Genomic DNA, 19,984 nt, shown 5'->3' with positions numbered 1-19,984 from the left:
CTTGATTTTATTTACTTCTCTGATCTTTATTTCCTTTCTTCTACTTATTCTGGGCTTTTGTTTGTTGTTCTTTTTCTAGTTCCTTTAAAGTGTAAAGTGAAATTGTTTGAGATTTTTCTTGTTTCTGGAAATAGGCATGCATTGCTATGAATTTCCCTCTGAGTTCTGCTTTTGCTTTGTCCCATAGATTTTTTTGGTTGTTGTGTTCTCATTTTCATTTGTTTTAAGGTATCTCTTGATTTCTTCTCATTGTTAACCAGGTCAGTGTTTAGTAACATGTTATTTAGCCTCCATATCTTTCTGTGTCCTTCAGTTTTTTGTGTGTGATTGATTTCTAGTTTCATACCAATATGGCCAAAGAAGATGTTTGATATGATTTCAATCTTTTCAAATTTATTTAGACTTGTTTTGTGTCCTAACAAATGGTCTATCCTGGTAAATGTTCCATGTGCACTTGAAAAAAAAAATGTATAGCCTACTGTTTTGGAGTGACAGTCCTACTTTCACTTAGGTCTTTTCTTATTAATCATAATCCCTATATCCAGCCTCCTATGCCCTGACCTAAGAGAAACACCAAAAATATATACTTGCTAACTAATAAAAGGAAGAGAAAGCCCCAGGCAAGGATGAGGGGCTAGAAGAAAGGTGATTGTGCAAAGAAAGGATACTGAGGAAAGAAAAGAGGAAATGTAATCAAAAGTAGCTCTGGACTTAGAATCAGGAGCCCTGGGTTCCAGGACCTGCTTTGTACTGTAAGACCTGTGGTCAGTCATTTAACCTCTCTGGCTCTCAGCTTTCTTACAGATAATTGAGGGTTTAATTAGAGTTTCTCTTAGGTCCCTGTAACTCTAATATTCTATTATTCTGTGGTGCTGATAGGTAACAGGATGGGAAGGGAAATCAGGGAGAAAGAAGGAGCACCCATTATTACAATTGAGATAAACCATTTTTGGTGAAGTTACTAATGAGGACATCCAACAATAACATTCAAAATTGAAATCCTGCCACACCTAGGAATACCTTTAAAATATATAAGTCAATGGCAATATTACTAAATTTTCAAGAATAGGAGCTCCATGGCAAGCTGTACTGGTTAGAAATATCTCTAAGAGATGGTTAATGATAGCTTAGAATCCTCAGAATGGTAGCCTGGGGGTGAACATAAGGCTGCTTTTCCATAAACCTATTGCAAGCCTTTTCTATTCTCTCTATTTGGATATTAAAGTTTTTTTTCTGCAGCCACCTGTGCCCTCAACACCTATTTCCTTAACAAGCTGCAAAAGCAGAAGCATTCAATAAGGTGCAAGTTCAAGAAAAAGTCATTAAATTGCCTCCTCCACACCACACTATGGGTGCCCTGCAAGGGAGGACTGATTAAGAAAATATTCACAAATTTTAATGAAAATCGAGGTCCTTTGCCGAGTGACAAAGGAAGTGTGACAGTGGAGCTTTTGGTGAAGGGAAGACAACACAGCAAAGGGCCCCAATTCCAACTCAAGCTCACGTCCCAATGACACCCAGCACAATGTCTCAGACCCATTTCATGATGACTATGATGATGGGTAAGAGATCTCTGTTCTTCTCTCACCTATTGATCCTTTACTCCTCCATGGCTTTAGTCTCATAGGCGATGGGTCCTACAGGTGCAGGCAGGCAGTTCACAGTGTCATTCTAAAAAGGGAACAGCACCTGCTAGTCTCCTGGCCTGACCTGAGGCAGTGCTGTACAAAGAATGGGAAGAGAACATCCAATGGAATCTGTCAGACCACATCGACCAGTGGCCTTGGGCCAACCACCAATAAAATGAGAACACAGGACTGGGTTAAATGCTCTATGTATCTAAAGCACACTGTAGAGTGTCAGCCAAACAACAGGCACTTATTATGTCCTTCCCAGGGATACACACTGAGGAATGGATGACTCTCCAGGCCTGCACCATAACCCTAAAAAACATTGGTGAAATACCCTGGCAAAAATACATGAAGGTAAAAGAGAAATAAGAAACCTCATCATTGTGCAGGGTTGTTCCAAACCCAGCCTCTTTCACAGTGGAAATGTGGGCAGCTGTTGGACAGTTCTCATTTCCCCAAATCTATTCCTTCGTTTTGCTCTTTGAGCCTGTCTACTGATGTTTGCAACAGAAATGAGCTCAGTCTTTCTGAGCCTGTACATTCAAGGTGGGCATTTGTCTGTTACTCCCTAGTCATCACCATGGAAAGAAGTTACTCAGAGGAGATGTAACATCCTTATCCATAGAACTTTGTGGGAGGAAGGGCAGATGGTGATCTCAAAAATAAATAAATACACACATACACAACTATCTATGAGAAGGGAGCATTATCTTGCCAAAATGCCCAGATCCTCTGAGTTTCATCGACCCATGTTCCCCAGAACTGCCCCTTCCTCATGTTACCACCCACCCCACCTCCAGACAAGCCCACACCCTTCAACTGCTCCTCAGATTAACAGGCCAGAACACATGCATCCTTGAGCATCCATATGGCTGTTATTTCATAAACACAAAATCCCATGCAAATACAATCCAAAGTTAGCAGAAAGAAGAGGCAGCTTTTCTTTCTTTCTTTCTTTCTTTCTTTCTTTCTTTCTTTCTTTCTCTTTCTTTCTTTCTCTTTCTTTCTTCCTTCCTTCCTTCCTTCCTTCCTTCCTTCCTTCCTTCCTTCCTTCCTTTTTTTTGAGGTCCACTCCCTAATTTCTTTTGGGTCTTCTGCCTGGTCTTCAGAAACCAAGGGGCACATCCTAGAACTCTATTCACATCCACACCACTCTCCAGTTTCCTCAGGTAAAATGTCCTCTATTGTCCTGGTCAGATGACCTTGAACAGGTTTATCAGGCAAGTGTCCAAGGTCTCCAAGACATGGAGAGTTGATACCTCCCTATCACATCCCTCCAATCTTTTCAGAATCTTCCTCCATAGTTCATTGGGGTCCAATCCATGGCAGGGACACTAAATACCCACCAACCTGCACAGACAGGGAGTAGTCAGCTAGGAGCCTGGCAAGCCCTGAACAGAAAACTGCCCAGAGGCCAAGGTGGGACTTCAGGAGGGATCCTTTTATATGCCACCAACAAGCCATCTGAAACTTCTGCTGACCACTTATGCACCAACAAAGACAAAATTGAGTGAGCTTGTTTCAGGTTGATGGTTTTAAATATCTGATCCATTTTTATCAAAAAGTTGCTGGAAAAATTCTGTACCATTATTGTGCCTGAAGATATTTTTCCTAGGTTATAAACCCAGTGTGTCCTTAGGGATGATATTGGTAAAAATCAGCAGTAGAAACATACACAGAAGGGCAGGTTCTGAGGTAGATGTTTAAAAACTTATCTTACAAAATGTAAACCCGGTAACTTTGAGAAGAGACAGAAAGACTCATGGGAAGACCCCCTAGCTATAGTGGTTGAGAGCTGGGGTTCTGACCAAGGCCTCCAGCTCTCACTCCCTGAGTAAACGGGCCAATTTGCTAACCTATCCAGGCCTTAATCTCCCAACTGTGAGATATAAAAAAAAAAAATACAGAATGCTTATCTCTATAGGAATAAATGCAATAGCACATGCAGAGCAGTAATCTGGCACCTCATAAATAATGAATGTTAGATATCTACGATCTTTGTGAACATCAACATTAGCACTAATATCTAACATGTTCATGAAGGCCTTTCATACACATCAGCTGAGGCTACCGCAAACATTCTTTGGGAAAGTGGCCTCACCAAGGTCACAACTGAAGACTCCGAGGCTCAGAGAGGTTACGAGACCAACGTGAGGTCACGTAAACAGTATCTGGCAGTGCTCGTGTTGGGAACCCGACAAGACTCAGGAGAAAGTAGATGGTATTGTCAGGAGAAAACTTAGCTGCACAGGCTTAACATTGACTCATCCAGAACTAACCAGATACTAACAGCTAAGATTGATGCACAGCTTACTTCGTTCCAGACATGGTTCTAACATTTGACATGTGTTATCTCATCTGATCCTCACAAAAATCCTAGGAGAAACACCCTATTCCCATTTTGTTTGAGGAGGCGGGGGCAGAGCAAGGTTAAGAAGCTCCCCTAGGCACACAGCTAGGAGGTGGTGGAGATAGTACCAAAATTTGAATCCAAGGGCCATGTTTTGAACCATGATGCTCTAATGCTCCCAAAGCTGGGATGGTAAATCCTAAACTCTAGGGCAAAGCCTTTATCCGCTGGGTCCAGGGCTAGATGATGTCTAATATTCATTAAACTCCTGAGATTCTAGGGTTTGACATTTATATTGTCGTGTAAAGAGATAAAATATTGTCTCAATGAGTCTCTGGAAATGATATCCACAGTGGACTTTGGAGAAAGCAAGTTGCTATATTCCAGCCTAAAATAGACATGAAATAGTCATAAAAGTGTGTATTGATTTCAGCAAAGCATGTGACAAGGCTATCGCCCACAGTATTCTTACAGACAAAAACAGAGAAATGTCAGCCACTGAAGCCCAGTTCAGAACATCTGAGAAAAGCTGAACAGTCGATGAGCACTGACCAATGCACTGATGAGGAGCAGAAGAAAGGCCCCCAATTCTAACCATAATTTTTATCAATTATTTGAATGAAAGCATAAAGCACATGCTGTCTGCTGATGGCACAGAGCTCAGGGTGGAGAGCTCACTCATTAAACAGCTGCAGGTCTACAGTCCATGCGTAACGGAAATCACTTGAACTTTGGACTCAGACCACCTTGGGCAAATGCCTTAATCTTCTTCAGCTTCAGTTTTCCCACCATTAAAATGTGGATAACAATGATCTCATTAGACTGTCTTGTTAAAATGCAGAGAGTCTGATGTTTGGTGGACACTCAATGAATGTTAGTTCCCAGTCCCCACTCCAAAAAGATTTCTACAGGATGGATTGTTGGACCAAAAGCAAGAAGATTAAATGTATTTGAAATAAACAAAGAGTCCTGAATTTAGATTCAAAAATTAAATTGAATGAGAACAGTCAGGGAAAACTAACTCTCTCATCAATTCATATTAAAAGATCCAGAGTTTTTAGCTGACTACAACCTCAGTCAAGTCAGAACCAGAATGCTATTTCTTAAAAAACAAAATTAAACTAAAAAAATTATCTGAATTCAAACAAATACATTAAATGCCAATGTTAATTACTGTTCTATGTTCTGGTAATTAAAAAAGCAAATAGATAATGCCCTCTCCCTTGCTAGGATTTTAAACCAATACTAAAGCTGCATGGTTAGTGTTCTAATCTATAATAATAAAAGCAAAATATGCAAATCGACCAAATGACCAAACAACAGAATGACCGTCTGGACGACCTTCCAGATGATCATGCTATGACATGCACTGGCGCCAGGCCAGCTAAAGTGGATGCAATGTGATTGGTTGGGGGGGCCCCGCCATTGGCCCATGATGGCCCTGCAAAAGGAGACCCAGGCCACCAGCTGGCAGGGCAATCGATGAGGGGGTTGGGAGGGGCCTCTGTGATCATGCAGCCCCTGCAGGGTGGGCAGGGCCTCCCTCTGTGAGATGATCGATCACAGAGCCTCATGATCAATCAATCGCCCCCTCCCCCTCCCCTACAGAGGGAGAGGCCCAGGCTACCTGGCAGGAAGCACTAGAGTGAGTGGGCGGGGCCTCCCTCTGCAGGGTGACCAATCGCGGGGCTCCTGGACTGCAAGAGGGCGCAGGCTGGGCTGAGGGACCCCCAGGCCCCCTGAGTGCATGAATTTCATGCACCGGGCCTCTAGTAAAGTAATAAACCAGGTGCCATGAAGGAGCCCAGAGAAGGGAGTTGACTTACTTTGCTGAGAGACATCAAGGAAGGCTTCCTGGAGGAAATAATCTCTGAGTTTTAAAGCCCAGAAGTCAGGGTGAGAGAAGACATTCCAGACAGAGGAAGTAGCAAGTGCACAGTCACAGAGGTCTGGGAGAGGATGGTGCCTTCAGGCATTGGTGCCCCTGAGATGGCTGGAGAGAAGGTGATTATGGTGGCTGAGGCAGGCTGTGGCTGGAGAGAAGGTGATTATGGTGGCTGAGGCAGGCTGTGCCAAGTGCAGAGTGGATCCTGAGGAGCCCTGCAAGCCAGGCTGGGAAACCATGCCCAGTTCCCAAGCAAACAAATGACAGAACCCAGACAGGAACTTAGCTTTTTGACTCATTAGCTAGCCTCGCTACCTCTGCTGTCCTATACTATAGCCACTAGCCATGTGTGGCTATTTAAATTATTTAAAATGAAATAAAACTTAAAATTTAGCATTCAGCCACAATAGCCATATATCAAGTGTTCAAGAGCCACATGTGGCTGGTGGCTCCCTCACTGAGCAGCACAGATAAAAACATCATATCCATCCTAACAGACGCCTCTAGCCAACAGCACTGCTCAGTGCCACACACGACTAAGTGAACAAAAAGTAGGTTCAGTCTGTATTGCTTATAGGACAAGAAGATGAAAAAACAAGCAGGTAGAAACTACATAAGGAATAGTTCAACTTCCTACACCTGAAGTATTTTAGTAAGAGAAGGGCACCCTGTCCCTGGAAGCTTGACGGCCATCTCTCAGGGTGATGTAGGAAGAGTTCCTGCATTGAGCTCATGCTCATTGGCTAGAAGGCTTGTGTTGCATCATGACCTTCTGCTGACACACTAGCACACACATGTCTCTGTGGAATTCCTGCCGAACTGGTACCTAAAGGGTATGATGATGTTGGGTTAGGAATCACTATTCCTGTCATTCCAATATACCAGAATGTGGGAATTTTCTAGCATCCGTTTTTAAACTGTAATCCTTGGACCACACCCCCCAAAAAGTGTATGCGTTATTTTTTCAGGAAAAAGGAGTCCATTGCATCGATCAGATTTCTATAGGATTTGTGCTCCTAATACAGAAAGCAAATAAACACTGTACTGGAGAGACCTAGAAATTTCTATTCCCCAAAAAGATTCATCTAGATGTCATCTAGACAGCCACTCAGGTCGTTCCCAACTCTCAAATTCCATTGTCTAACCCAACTAAAGACCATCACCCTGCAACTGAACAGTTTCAAATCAACACATCCCCTGACTTTGATCAAGGAGAAAGGAGATGGGGGTATCAATGAGCATGGAAACAGTTCAAGGCACAAAAGTTGGGTAATTCAGTCAAGCTTGGGAAGGATGCCAACCTCTAGCTAAGATGCCCATTAGAAGCTCTCAGAAATTTTGATGGTTCATTTTCAATGTCAGCTTACAGGAACACAGCTCACCCAATTAGATGCAATACAGTTAGCAGCTGGAGAACCTACCCAGAAAATCTAAGGCCTACTGAGCTATCCATCCACTTAAAAATAATGGTTTTGTTCCAACCACCACCTGGCAATATGACAACTGTACCAGGATTCATCTCCAAGTCCTACAGTATTACTAGAGTTGAAGAAAGGATTATGTCTGCAACAAGGCAGAGATTCCTGTTATCTGGTGTAGCTAATGAAGAATACTTTGGTTAATTTAACAACAAAAAAAGTGCTAAAGAGCTACTTTATATAATCAATATGGATTATAATTTGCAAAAGCTGTGAATACAATAAAGTGCATACACCACTCAAACAATGTTGAACATAATGCAGTGAATGCTTTATTGGCAGTATTCAGAAAGCACTAGGTGGTGCCTGGGGGCCATCGGTACACATCTCATTTGTTATTATACTACAGATCTCTGGGTGCCAAATAATAAAGAGTTCTGTATAACAAATTGCCAGATAGCAACAAACACTGTGTACTTTTTGCACAGCTTGTGTTGGGTAATGCAGAACCTGGACTGGTCCCTAGCAAGACTGTGAAGTAGGAAAAGCTTGTCTCCAGATTCCCGTGAAATGACCCTGCAATCCTCTACCAGCCAGCTAGTGTCCTCACTGCCTTCTAGCCATCTTTTCTCCCCCCACTAGAGCCACACCTGGTCCTATAGGTCCAGGTTAGTGCAACACTAGACACATAATAGGTAAAAGGAAGGAAATAATAAATACTAGAGAGAAAAAAAAGACATAGAGACTTAAAAAAAAGTACAAAAGATCAATGAAAACAAGAGCTGGTTCTTTGAAAAGATAAATGAGATTGACAAACCTTTAACCAGATTCATCAAGAAAAAAAGAGAGAGGACCCAAATAAATAAAGTCAGAAATGAAAAAAGACAAATAACAACTGACACCAAAGAACTACAAAAGATTGGAAGAAAACATTTATGAACAACTATAAGCCAAAGAATTAAACAACCTGGGAGAAATGGATAAACTCCTAGAAACATACCATCTTTCAAAACTGAATTGAAGAGTCAGAAATCTGAAGGACAGATTACAACTAATAAAATCGAAGCAGTAATTAAATAAGTAAATAAATAAATAAATAAATAAATAAAACTCCCAGCAAACAAAGTCCTGGACCAGATGGCTTCACAGGTGAATTTTGCCAAACATTCAAGAAGAACTGACACCTATTCTTCTCAAACTATTCCAAAACATTCAAGAGGAAGGAAGACTCCCAAGCTCATTTCACCAGGTCAGCATTATCCTAAGTCGAAAACCAGATAGAGACACTACAAAGCAAGAAAATTATAGGCTAATATCCCTCATGAATATAAAACGCAGGATCCTCAACAAAATATTAGCAAACTGGGTCCTGAAATATATTAAAAAGATCACACACCATGATCAACTGGGATTTATCCCAGTTGTGCAAGATGGGTACAATATTTGCAAATCAATAAACATGATACTCCACATAAACAAAATGAGGTAGAAAAATCACATGATCATATCAATAGATGCAGAAAAAGCATTTGATAAAATCCAGCACCCATTTATGATAAAAACTCTCAGCAAAGTAGGAATAGAGGGAACATACCTCAACATAGTAAAGGTCATGTATGACAAACCCGTAGCCAATATCATACAATGGGATAAAGACAGTTTATTCAATAAATGGTGTTGGGAATATTGGACGGATACATGGGGGAAAAAGGAAACCTTTTAGACCACCTCTTTACACCGTATACAAGAATAAATTCAAAATGGATTAAAGACTTAAATGTAAGTCGTGAGACCATAAAAATCCTAGAAGAAAACATAGGCAGTAAAATCTCAGACATTTCTTGAAGCAATATTTTTTTCTGATTTATCTCCTCAGGCAAGGGAAACAACAGAAAAAATAAACAAATTCGGCTACATCAAACTAAAAAGGTTTTGCACAGCAAAGGAAACCACGGACAACTCACTGAATGGAAAAACAGATTTGCCAATGATACAACTGATGAGGGGTTAATATCCAAATTTATAGAGAACTTATACAACTCAACACAAAGAAAACAAACAATCCAATTTAAAAATGGGCAAAGGACCTGAATAGATACTTCTCCAAAGAACACATACAGATGGTTAATAGACATATGAAAAGATGCTCAGTGTCACTAATCATCAGAGATGCAAAGTAAAACCACAATGAGGTATCATCTCACGCCTGTCAGGATGGCTATTATCAATAAAGTAACAAGCAACAAGTGCTGATGTAGAGAAAGGGGAACCTTAGTACACTGCAGGTGGGAATGCAGACTGGTGCAGCCACTGTGGAAAACAATATGGTGTTTCCTCAAAAAATTAAAAATGCAACTGCCTTATGACCCAGCGATCCCACTTCTGGGAATATAGTTGAAGAAAATTGAAACGTTACTTAAAAAATATATGCACCCCAATGTTTATTGCAGCATTATTTATAATAGCCAAGATCTGGAAGCAACCCAAGTGCCCATCCAGCAGTAGAGTGGATAAAAAGAAGCTGTGGTACATTTACACAATGAAATACTACTTGGTCATTAAAAAAAAGAAGGAAATCTTACCTTATAGGACAGCATGGATGGATCTAGAGCAGCAGTTCTCAACTATGGGTCACGACCCCTTTGGGGGTCGAACGACCCTTTCACAGGGGTCGCCTAAGACCATTGGAAAACACACATATAATTACATATTGTTTTTGTGATTAATCACTATGCTTTAATTATGGTCAATTTTTAACAATGAAATTGGGAGTCACGACAACATGAGGAACTGTACTAAAGGGTCGCGGCATTAGGAAGGTTGAGAACCAATTCTAGAGAGTATTATGCTAAGTGAAAAAAACAGTTAGAGTAAGACAAATATCACATGATCTCACTTACATGTGAAATCCAATGCACAAAATAAACTAAGAAAACAAAATAGATACAAAGAACAGACTGACAGCTCTCAGAGGGGAGAGGTGTTGGAGGGCTGGGTGAAAAAGCTGAAGGGATTAAGCAAAAAACAAACAAACAAAAAACACCAGACACAGACCACAGTATGGTGAGTGCCAGAGGGAAAAGGCAGTGGGGGAAGAGGGCATGGAAGGATAAATGGTGCCAGAAAGTGACTTGACCTGGGGTGCTGAGTGCATGATGCAATATGCAAATGATGTGTCAGAGAGCTGGACACTTGAAACCTGTATGATTTTATTAACCTCTGTCACCCCAATCAATTCAATAAAAAAAGAAATCACCTGTTCCAAAGAGAAGCCGCTGACAGAACAGTGGCAAAAGCGTTCCCAATAGCACACAGCTGGAAATGGTGGGGACATTAGAGAGTGACTGTTGAAAATCCATTTCATGCTTTTTGACTCTGACCGGCCCCATGAGAAAATGGTGTGGAAATCGAGAAAGTTTGAAAAACTTCAAGCCTCCTGCTAAGCTAAAGGCTGGGAAGGATTTGTGAGGACTAGTTTCTGCCTCGTGCTGGTTTTCAGCGTCTCTTCTCTGGGCCCGGGAGGCGACTGGCAAAACCTTGTGCCTCAGCCACGGAAATGACACCAGCGCCTGGCCCAACAGGCCTCGTTCCGGTTCCCCGCTGTGACTCTAACCTGTTACCCACTGCTCAGCCCAGTCCCTTTCAACCCTCTCTGAAAGGGGAGGGGTAATAATGACACTCCACCCCATCCCCACCCCCTGGTTTTAATGATACACCCTTCCAGAAAGCCAATGAATACAAGTAAAGCAGGCTTTCCAAATTCTCCAGAGGCAGGGAACTAAATGCAATGCAGCAGGGCCAAATGCAGCAAAAAAAAAAAAAAAAAAAAAAGCCTCAAAATTATGCAGTTGCAACAGCCATGCAAATCAACCACCCACAGGCACCAGGCAGGGCCTCTCCCTGCAGCCCCTCACGTGGCTGGACCACTGGAGTCTGTAGCTAGAGTTTAGCCAGCAGTTATAATCCCAAACCCTGCCTATCTGCCTCCAGATGAACTACTTTAGAAATGGTTCTTTCTTCTTTTATTTAATAGTCAAGAAGGCTAAGAGCGGAACTGTTCAGTCCTACAAACTTGGAACTCAAAATACAGTAAGAAAAGAAGCTCCTAAGAAGTGCCTGCTGGATGTGAGGGCGATCTGGCTGCGACATCTGTCACCCCATTGATCGCCAGGGTTGATTGGGCTGGTCTGGCTGGCTAGGCGGGTGTCCCCCTCCTCCCTCACCGATCCATGTTCGTCCCTCCCGAAGCTGCGCGCTCCGGTGGAAGAGGACGACCTTCCTCCCCCGCTCCCCCGCCCCAGGAGAGGACCGGTCTTCGGTCAAGGGTATACGAGTAGCTGCGTTCCCCTGCTAGAACCTCCAAACAAGCTCTCAAGAAGTTCCTGCTGCTCCATCCTGCGCAAGGAGAGGGGTGGGAGTGGGGGTGGGGCTGTCTTAAGTAACTGATGCATTTTCAAGGCATTCCGGGCTCTTTTTCTGGATCTGGGCCATTGTGGGTCAAAAGTTCATAGCCAGAGATTGGCCAAAGATGCAGGAAATGGAAAATTAGGTAAACATTCTTCGGGCACTCAGTCGGCACAAATACACCACAGACATCTCCTTGGAGTGGCTTAAAATATGAGAGGACACTGGGCCGGAGGAACCTAAAACCTCTGTGCTGCACTTTCTGTCTTTAATTAAAAGCGATGCTGGCCCTGGCTGGTGTGCACCAAAGCATTGCAGGTTCGATTCCCAGTCAGGGCACTTATCTAGGTTGAGGGTTCAATCCCCGGCTCCAGTCAGGGCACATGTGGGAGGCACCCGATCGATGTCTCTCTCTCACGTGGATGTTTCTCTCTCTGAACGACTGGTGACCGTACACAAGTAGGTTCCGAATGCTCAGGAAGAGAGGCTTTGGCACGGGGCCCTGGCACCTTTATCCCCCTTCCGAACCGTCTGTGTTAGAAGCCACGTGGTGCTGGTGGTAGTGATGGTGTTGGTGGAGGGTTGCTACACACTAATTTCGGTACCTGTTTCCCCTCCAAATTCCTATGTGAATCGACTGGGATTTGAAAAGAAATGGTTACAGAGCCTGCGTCTTGGCTCACTGGCTCAGCATCTACCAACATGAAAACCCAGGATGACCAGAGAATTCTGAGTGACAAGTACTTGGGGACATAAATATCTTCTTGTTAACCGTGTTCTCTGAATAGAGGAGGAGGAGGAGCTGCATATTGATGGGCACCCACATGTACCGGGACTGGGTAGAGGCAGTCCTTATAGGAACAGCCAGACACTGTTTCCCCCCAGCCACCTTCCTCATGCCCCAGTCCCTCTGCACAAAAAGAGACCTTGATCATATCCAAGAGGAAGACGAATAACCTTCCTTTTCTAAAAATCCTAGGAAAAACTCACACATGTGATGAATTATTCACAAAGCCCAACCCTAAAAATGAGAGGAAGAAATACTAGTACAGAAAGATGAAAAGGGCGGAGGACCAGGCAGAAGGGGAATATAAAGGGAAGGGCCTGGCCTCTCTCTCCTTGAACAGAAAGGTGTTCATTACAGTCAGAGTCGCTGGAGGGGCTGGATGGCAAGGCTGGGCTCTGGCTGGGGAGCTGCCCTTTCTTTCCCAGGCAGCCCAGCGAATGACAAAGAGAGGCTACTGATCTGCTGAGGGAGCACGGGCGTCAGAGGGTCTGCAAGAGTTCTGACAGCTTAGCAAATCTTGACTTTGTTTTATTTTAACGAATAACATGAAGACGGGCAGAAACCAGCTGTTCCTGTGGAGAGGGGGGAAGCAGCAGAGTTTGAGGCGGGGAAACACCTACATTTTGCACAGCGACAGCTAAAAAGAGATAAGCAACCTTGGATGGAACTAATAATTCTAGAGTCTGGATCTTTCAGAAGAGAAGAAGCAGGCCTGTTCTTGGCATTTCCCTCCTCCTCCTTTAATGCGCAGTGCGCCCTGCACCCACTGCAGGGAGAACGTGTTGGGAAATGGTGGTAGGCAAGCCAACAGACAGAACTGTCGCATCCAAGATACTTCTGCCACCATCTTCGAGTCATTCATTCCTGTCAACCTCCTTCACACTCCAGGTCCATTGCCAGGTTGCATGACACTTAACAGCTGCCCTGCAACAAGTCGTAGCCTGGTTTCCAGAGGAAACATGACCCACACCGTGTTTCAATGGCAGAGCCAGTGGGCCAGTTGGAGGGTCTCTGGGAGCCTTAGAAAACGAAGGCTTTCGTCCTGCAGCCTCGGTGCCAGTTACAGCGGCTGTCTGTCCCGCTGTCTGCTTCTGTGCCCAGGGACACGGCTGATGGGAAGCCTTTCTGCTTCTCTGACCATAGGATATAATCACAGGCTCCATCCTTGTTAGTTGCCACCCTCTGCCCCAATCAAGGCACTCTGACTCCTGATCCATTAGTTACATCCACCCTGAGATCCCTGCCAGGATTAGTCTACCATCCTGCAAGGTGGTGGGTATTTTTAGGCAACCAAGGCGAGAGAAAAGCAAACGCCAAAATGGGAGGTGTGGGAACGAAAGTTTTCAGTAATCTTCACCAAAATCCTCCAAAACAAGTGGACAATTTTCAATGAGAAATTCACCATAACACAGCACATAAATTCTGACCCAAAGCCAGCGTTCTTTGGGGCCACAGTGAAATTCTCTGCCATAAGAAATCATGGGTGAATGTCCACAGGTTCATGGTAATGAGCTTCATCATCTCAGGGATTGTCCTACTTTAAACCATGTTCACTTCCACAGGAAACATGTGCTCTCCTGCTGAGTGACTCACACCACCAGTAAAAAAAAATAAAAATAAAAATTCCCCCTGCCCATCAATGGCACAGAGTCTCTGAGTCAGAAGATTCATCTCTTCCCTCCGATCTCTCACCTGGCAAAGTGCAAATCAGTGTGAGACAGCTTACAGACCACCAGGGAGACCCTGGATGTCCACAGGGGAACTGGGCCTGGGCACAGAAGGGCTAGAGCTGGTGGGCACATGCTATAGAGAATGTGGAATGACATTCAGAGCAGCCAATTCCTTGAGGAAAAAGAGAACCCTTTTGTGAGATCTATTAGATGAGTGAGACAGAAAAGGAGGAATCGCATAAAATGTAATACCACATTTGAAATCAGATTAGCATTTTCAAAAAGGTTATGGTCTCCACAGCAGAAGAGAGTGCCATGAGAAAATAAAATTATCTCCCGATGCAGATGTCGCTTCCAAGAAAAATGAAACACATTCAGAGTGGGCTGCTGACATGCCGCCATCTTTCATGCCAAATCTGGGCTATCTTAGGCAATTCTTCCCATAAGAACTAGACCTTGCCTATTAGGAACCAGATAACATTACCCCCAGAAAGTTAGAGAGTCCTACGAGTAGAAATTAAATCATCCCTTTTATTTAACTCATCTGTCTAGCCCAATCTGATTAAAGACCAGTAACATGCAGTGTTAAGAGACTACTAACAGCACATAAGGGTGCACATTACCTTCCAAGTCCAGCCTATGAAGGGTGTCTAAGTCTCAAAAAGCACAGCACGCCAAGTCTTCCAAACCCTCAAGCATCCTGCAAGGGCATGCGTCAGTTGGAAGCAGGTCTTGACACGTCTTCTGAACCTTCCTTTTCTCAAAATGCGCTCCTTACAGTGAGCAGAGAAGTCCTTCCCAAACTTTTCATGTGCATACGAATCACCTGGGGACCTTATTCAAATGCAGATTATGGTTTAGAAAATCCAAGTGGGGCTTTGGAATTCTGAATGTCTATCAAGAGGTGATAGGAATGCTGCTCCTGGCTGTCTTTGAGAAGTAAAAATCTAGAAGACTTAGTTCACCTGGAACTACGACCCCTCCCTTAAGGTATGCTGGAATATCTGAAGGACTTCACTAATAATAATAGCCAGTGTTTAGTGGGTATCGGGCAATATTCTAGGAACTTGGTACATATTAACTCATGGAGTTCTACGGGTAAATCATGATCGTCTTCCTCATTTTACCAATAAGGAAACCGAGTCGCAAAGTAATGAAGTGACTTTTCAAGGTCACAGAGCTCCTGAAGGAATGGGACTAGAACCCAGACAGCCTGGCTCTAAAGCTTGACTGGTAACTGAAGCTCATGCTAACTCCCATTGGATAAAAGCAAGGTATTGCTGGGAGCTGAGTGTTGCTAGAGGAAGGGAAGTGAGACTATGAACTTGGATGCAGGTGGTAATAGAGAGAGCGCAGACCGTGCTTAAGCACAATGTTCCCACGTGGTCACCACCAGAGGGAAGGTATGTCAGTTACGTTGTACAGTCAGGAGAAAAAAGCAAACATGGTGTATTTTAAATTGGCCAACCAGGCTCCTCTACACACCTTAGCAGATGTTGTCTGAACACTGCTACAACCGCCTACATGCTGTAGAACCACTGGGAAACTCCCAGCCATGAGGCTGGAAGAGACCATTGGGACAGGCTCTCAGCCAAGGCACTGAGCATGATGCTGAAACCTGCTCTCTGGCTGCCCTCTGACTCCTAGCCACTCGTCCTGGCCAGAGACAAGAAAACGGAGGAGTAAAACCCGCAGTTCCACCTGGCGCTCTCAGCCTAGCAGATAGGCGGTGTCTTTGTGGTGGAAGAGGAGACGTGAGCAGCAGCAACCGCGTGGTGTAGGAAACGTGCAGGAGATCCCAGCCTGGGAAGCGCCCCAGGTGCTGAACCTGGGTGACTGTGGTGCCCAGCCTCCTGGGGATTTCCATGGCGCTGTCCGAGGTGCCAACAATGCCTGCGGGCACTTTGCCACCCTCAGCTGTGTGGCTTTGTCTACCCCAAGGAAACAGAGGGCACCTGAATAAATGCGCCCCTAAGAGAGGTGCACGTTGAAGCAGCACCTAGTGGGTAGGAAATTTTAGGGAACTGTTGAAGGCGGAAGGGAGAGGGGGCCCTGTTGGGAAATCAGAGACCTGACTGGAGGAGTGTTTGCAGCCGCAGCATGCAACACAATGAGATCTGTCTGCTTTGTGCAGCGCACTGGCGGGCGGGGCTGCAGAGACCTGATCCTTTCCCTCCCCAAATCCCCCCACCCTAGATACGGTTAACTCGGGCACCGCATGGCCCCATCACTCTGCGTGGGAGGGAGGGGAAGAGGGAGGGGAGTACAGGGAGGAGGAGAGAGGAAGCCCAGCCCAGCCCGGGTGGCTGTAGGAGGATGCGTGTAGCAGCAGGAATAATATCTGCTTAGAGATGCTCCTTCATTTCTAATGAGGGGTGCTGCCTGGAAGTACCATGCGCCAGCCAATCACAGAGTCGCTGAGGCAGGAACTAGGGAGGAAGGAGGGGAAGACTAGAGACATGGGGTGGGGGGAGCAGGAAGAGGCCCTTAGGGGAGAGACAGCGTGCCTAGCTGACACTAGGGACCCAGCAGGGCTCCAGCTGTCTGTGATGCACACCTGGAGGGTGGGGGTGTGGAGGAGGGAGGGAAGGGGGAAAGGGCAGGGCCTCCTTTGCAGGTGCATCCTTCCCAAGAAATCTCTCTCCACAAGCATCCAAGTCCCATGTCTCCAAGCTACCCCCATAATTACCACCACCCCACTGACTGGCTTCCTACTAATCCCCCGCACCACCCACCAACGCCCAATTCCTAAAGATCTTGCCAGACGGACGCCCAAATTCTTAGTGAAGAACAAGGCAGTGAGATGCCTAATCAGCAGCCTGCATTTGGTGCACTTGCTTAAACCTGCAAAGACGCTCCTTCTCTGCCGTTCACCCTGGCCCTGCACCATCAGCCGCCCCACCAGCCCACTGTGGAGAGCAGTTCCTTTGGAGCCAGGGGGAGACCAATTGTGGGCACACCTCTGGGCTCTGCGGATGCAGCCTTCAGCAGATGAATTCAGGCCCAGCAGATCCACCTGGATCCTGGGCGCTGGGAGAGCACTCGGTGGGGTCCCCAGCTCAGGACCACGGAAAGCAGGGACCCTGGTGAGCTGCTCTTCCCTGGCTCAGAAGAGAACTCCAGCTGAGCTCTTTGGGCTGTGCCATTAGAGACTGCCTCCCCTGATGCACTCCTTCACTTTACTCCCAGTGCAACTTCCACCCAGAGTTAGCTGGGTCCCCAGGCAAAGCCTGTCTTATTTCACCTATGGGTCCATATGGGGCTTAGCCCAGAGCTCTTGAAGTTGCTGAGCTGGACCTCCCCTGTGGGCAGATAACGCAGGTGTCCCTCCAGCTAGTGGGGATGGGGGTGACTCTGAGGTAGGAAAAGGGGGACAGGGTATGAAAGGAAGCCCTGAGTTTAGGGCAACCCATTTGATGTGAAAGGACTGGGGGGGGAGGGGGCTCGAAATCACACAAAACCTCAACACCCTGCACCCAGGGATGCTAGAAACCACCACACAGGAAAAATCAGAACCCAAAAGTCTTACCTTGAAAACCACTAGTGCCCACACTGGTCTCTATGGCACCAAGCTTGCCCCTTAGATGCATCGAAGTAACGAGTGCACATCAGCAAAGGGGCAAAGGGGCATCAGGAAGGAAATAGGGGGGCAGATTCCAAGCTTGGTCTCCCCTCTCACCCAAGAAATGCAAAGGGGGAGAGGGGAGTTACGGCGGGCAAGAAAGGATATGGCCAATCGATGAGCTTCTTGGCGTATTTCCTGACAATGTTATCTTCTCCGAAGATGAACAGGGATCTGTTGACGGTGAAACAGTTCTGCCGGACAGGAATGGGGTTGTACAAAGCCATAGTCCGCGCCCTCTGCGCTTTCGACTGCTTGTAGGCGGCCGCCTGCCCGGCGGCAGGCACCGGGGTTCCTTGCCGGTTCCTGCTCTGGTCCGAGTCTCCATCGCCAGACCCCGGCCTGCCGACCACTGCCTCTCCGAAGCGAGCCATCCTGAAGTTTAAACAGACAGAAGACACACAAAGGTGATCGCGGCCGAACACCTGCACCCAGCAACAAGCAGAGAGACACGCGGAGACTCAGAGCCGCATCCAGACCGGCGGGCGGGGGGACCGCCGCCTCCCGGGAGCCTTTTGAGCTCTTTGGAGAGGCAGCAGCAGCAGCAGCAGCAGCAGCAGCAGCAGCGACCCGCTGCTCCGAACTGTTGAATCTAAATACAACCTCTGCAAAGCTCCATTCCTCAAGGAGTTAAAAAAGGGGGAGGAGAAGGCTGGCAAGGGGGTGGGGGTGCTCAGTTTCTGGAGGCAATTTTTTTTTTCAAAATGCCAGTGTGTGGTGGCGTTCCAGGGCTGGAGAGGAGAGGGGTGGAGCAGGCTGCTCTTCAAACACAGCTCCGCTCTGGCAGACCACCACCTGGTCCTGGGAGCGGCGGGCACCGGCCTGCTAGGTAACAGTTTGGTGATTTATTAATGGGGGAAGGAAAAAAATTAAAACAAAAGAACTTTAACAACAACAAAAAGACAAGGACAGGGTTGTGGTTGACAGGCTTTAGAACACCAGCCCCTGCAAGTCCATCCAAGATATTCCACGGCCAAGACTTGGGTCTTTAAATCTGCCAGCACAGAGGCATCCAAAAAGGTTGAAAGAGAGAGAGAGGAAGGGGGGAGAGCGGTACAGAGGTTCCTGCGTAAACCGCAACGCCCAAAATCTCAAAATAAGTCGATCCAACCGGAAAGAGACCAGTGACTTCCAAGCTCCTGCGCCTGGGAGAGAAGTTGAGCGGCGTCCAGAGAGCAGCGAAGCCCGGGTGCCAGCATCCGCCCGGAGCGCAGCGCTGGCCGCGGCCGCCTCCCGGATCAGCATGCAACAGCGATCCGCGGCTGCGCGGGAGAGGGCGGGAGCCGCGCGGGCGGTGGCGGCGGCGAGCGCTGGGGCGAGGGAGGAACAGGTTGCAGCAGAGCTGAGCGGTGGCCTGCCCGCCGCGGGAGCTGTCCAAGGACCAAACTTGCTCACTGTGGACTCGTCTTCCTCTTCCACTCCGACAGCGGGCTCCGCGGGGCAGGGGAGAAGGGGCGGGCGGAGAGGCGGAGAGAGCAGAGCGCGCCGAGGCTGGCGCGGCCTTCGCGGGGGCTCCCAGGGAAGCGGGGGCGGGGCTGGCGAGGCCGGGAGGAGCGGGGATGGAGCGGGAAGGACCCTAGCCAATGGCCTGGAGGTCCCTGGGATGCAGGACTGGTTTGGCTGACTGAGCCAGAGGGTAGAGGACCAACACCTCTGCAAAGGTCCGGGAAGAGTGGCCGTTTCCCAAGTGAGGCCAAGAGGAGAGGGGCGGGTGCCGCGGGCGGCCTCTCTGCAGGAGCCGAGGCCTGGCGGAGGCTCATAGGCACGCTTGCATGCACCGACGCCTGCTGTGCAGGGGCCAGGACCATGCGCTGCCTGGCCTGCTGCCCTAACCCGGAGTCCACGCCTTTGCGCCCTGCACAGGCTGTACCGGCCGAGTCCGCGCTCCTACGGAGCTCCCAAACTCCACAAATGCTGCCCAGGGATTTCCACAGAGGAAGCATCCAATCTAACTCCCCGCTTAGCAGCCTGGAGGTCCCCTGAAGGACCCTAGGACTTCTGGGGGCGCCACACTCTGGTGTGGGTACCAGTTCCCAGCATGAGTATCTGCCCTCCCTCTCCAAACAGGACGATCTGGGGCAGCCTCTTGGATTTGGCTGTAGCTCCTGGAAGGGTGGTCCAGACGTTGGGGCCCTAGATGGCGAGTTCTGGACTAAAACTGCCCTCCTCGAAATCTCCTTAACAATCAGGAGGATCCTCCCGTTTCTATTTTTACCC

The 19,984-nt window shown here is 46.9% G+C and overlaps 1 protein-coding gene across 1 annotated transcript in view; it reads right to left on the bottom strand.

Moving 5' to 3' along the window:
* Window positions 1-19,984, bottom strand: part of CACNA1E (calcium voltage-gated channel subunit alpha1 E) — a 383,585-nt gene that overhangs the window by 247,994 nt on the left and 115,607 nt on the right. The window contains exon 3 of the mRNA XM_070397384.1: window positions 17,877-18,142. Coding sequence (XP_070253485.1) covers window positions 17,877-18,142 — 266 coding nt within the window. The remainder of the gene's footprint in view (window positions 1-17,876; window positions 18,143-19,984) is intronic.

Source organism: Myotis yumanensis, unplaced genomic scaffold (genome assembly GCF_028538775.1).
Source record: "Myotis yumanensis isolate MYYU_CA2020_CCGP unplaced genomic scaffold, mMyoYum1.0.hap1 SCAF_17, whole genome shotgun sequence".
Classification (NCBI taxonomy): Eukaryota; Metazoa; Chordata; class Mammalia; order Chiroptera; family Vespertilionidae; genus Myotis; species Myotis yumanensis.
The sequence above is the reverse complement of the archived record's forward strand: the minus strand, read 5'-3'. Positions and strand labels throughout refer to the sequence as shown.